The 1,952-nt window shown below is 51.7% G+C and overlaps 1 protein-coding gene across 1 annotated transcript; it reads right to left on the bottom strand.

The window, feature by feature from the left end:
• Positions 1–476: 476 nt before the first annotated feature.
• Positions 477–666, bottom strand: FIBRA_06842 (uncharacterized protein; the record flags this gene model as incomplete). The annotated part of the gene is made up of 2 exons (XM_012328551.1): positions 477–575; positions 649–666. The coding sequence occupies 2 exons, from the start codon at positions 664–666 to the stop codon at positions 477–479; spliced, it is 117 nt and encodes a 38-aa protein (XP_012183941.1).
• Positions 667–1,952: the final 1,286 nt, after the last annotated feature.

The raw sequence follows: 1,952 nt of genomic DNA, 5'->3' as shown, positions 1-1,952 counted from the left end.
CCCGCCGGGCGTGGAGGGCGGCGGTGATGTGCTGCCGGTGTACGTCCCGCCCGGCGAGGTGGGCGAGGGCAGCGTCCTGCCCGCGGACGACTCGTCGGAGGCGAAGAAGTCCGCGAGTGGGAGAGATCCTGCGCACGGGAGGGGCGCGCGCGTGCCGAGTTTCTAGGATATCATTTGCGCCCATGGGATATAGGTGGGCGTCGTGTTTGATCTGTTTGGCAGTTATTTTATTTTATCTTATTTGACACGCCAGTGACGAGGACGCTTCGCCAGTGTAATTTCCAGTCATGTATTTTATCATGTATCACTATACGATTCGTACGTAATAATCGCATCCGAGTCTCAGTCGCTCGAGTAGACACGCCCTGGCAGATTTGCTACTATTCATCGACTTTATCCGGGGAAGTTCTCTTCGTGCGCACCGCTTCAATAGGTGACATTCCCCGCCCATGAGTCACAAGCACCGGGACCCTACTTCACGCGGCCACTCGGCCGTCCATACGTCCACAGCGCACCAGCAGAGCTATGGCCTGCTCCTGCCTGCCCGCACCATTTGAAGACAAGTGCCTGGGTGGCTGTAGCACCGACTTTACACAATTGGATTGTGAAGTCAGTATGCCAACACTTCACATAGACATACATACACACCATCAATGTAAACGACATATTTGATGGAGCGAGGGTGCGCCGTACAGTTGAATAGTGGTATAGTATATATTATTGACAGCGGTGTCGTCCGACCTCGTGCCAGATGCCGTGTACATGCGCTCTTGTCCTGTCAGGGGTTATGGACGTACTCATCACTCTCAGCCAAGTTTATTATCTTTGGACTAACCGCACAGGCCACCAGGCGTGAATGTCTATTGCATTCTTTCAGAATGGCATCTGAACCACTTTTTACACTAATTAGGACAGATAATCTAGTTCAGAAGTTGATGGCCTACATCGTCAACACCGGTGCTTTGACAATGTAAGTCGACTCCGAATCTGCCTGTTTTATAATGTGTTGACTCACAGTCCTGAAGGTGTGTTACGATGGCAGTCATGGCAACGGTTTGAGCCCTTGTCGAAATTGAGTGCCTCCTTTGTTTACCCATGCTGTGCCTAGTTTTGGGCACCAGCCTTGAGGAATAGTCTGATCTTTGGTAGATTGTACGAGATTCAGAGCAAACGTTAGCATTCTTCAGATCTAGCCACTTCCTCCGCTGACACGCTGCAAAAGTGTATGCAAACTCCCTGATTGCCATGTGCGATGTCTTTCTTTCCTGTGACTGGGCCTAGATTACCACTACTTGATCTTCTTCTAGGCTGAACGCACGACGGCACCATAGCCTCATAGCTGGACGACAGCATTCGTCTAACCTCGTTGAGATCGTGCTTCATACTGCGAGCCGTGGATTGTCCAGACCGGTACGCACAGTCTTTCCTATTAGTTTTGACAAGTACCCTATTATTGACGATGTGGGGTCAGCAAAACATCGAGATACCCTGTGAAACAACAGAGGTCATCGATGATAGTATAAGCAAGAACGGCGCGACTGGAAAGGATTAATACGGTGTGCCCGGATGCTGCTATTGTAGTTTTGATGGTTCCAATCGGTCTCGAATTGACATGAATGAGATTTGTTGCGCATGGGGATAATATAAGCTTTGATTTGCATTTGGAAGAGATATCGTATCACCATCTCTAGTACTACGAGTAGCACGCACTTCAACACGGTTTTCAGTATTCTCAGTCACCGGAGTGGACGCGCCCCGGCAGAGTTGCCACCATTCACCGAGTCAATCCGGGCTCAAAGTTCTCGTCATACGCACCACTTCAATAGGTGGCACGCCCCGCCCACGGGTCACAAGCACTGGGGCCCTGGCCCACGCGGCCACTCGTCCGGCCACACGTCCACAGCGCACCGGAACCTCCACACCGCGGCACGCAGCTACGGCCTGCCCGCATC

Source organism: Fibroporia radiculosa (assembly GCF_000313525.1).
Source record: "Fibroporia radiculosa TFFH 294 genomic supercontigs, scaffold9110, whole genome shotgun sequence".
NCBI lineage: Eukaryota > Fungi > Basidiomycota > Agaricomycetes > Polyporales > Fibroporiaceae > Fibroporia > Fibroporia radiculosa.
Note: the sequence above shows the minus strand (reverse complement) of the source record. Positions and strands in the feature narration are given on the sequence as shown.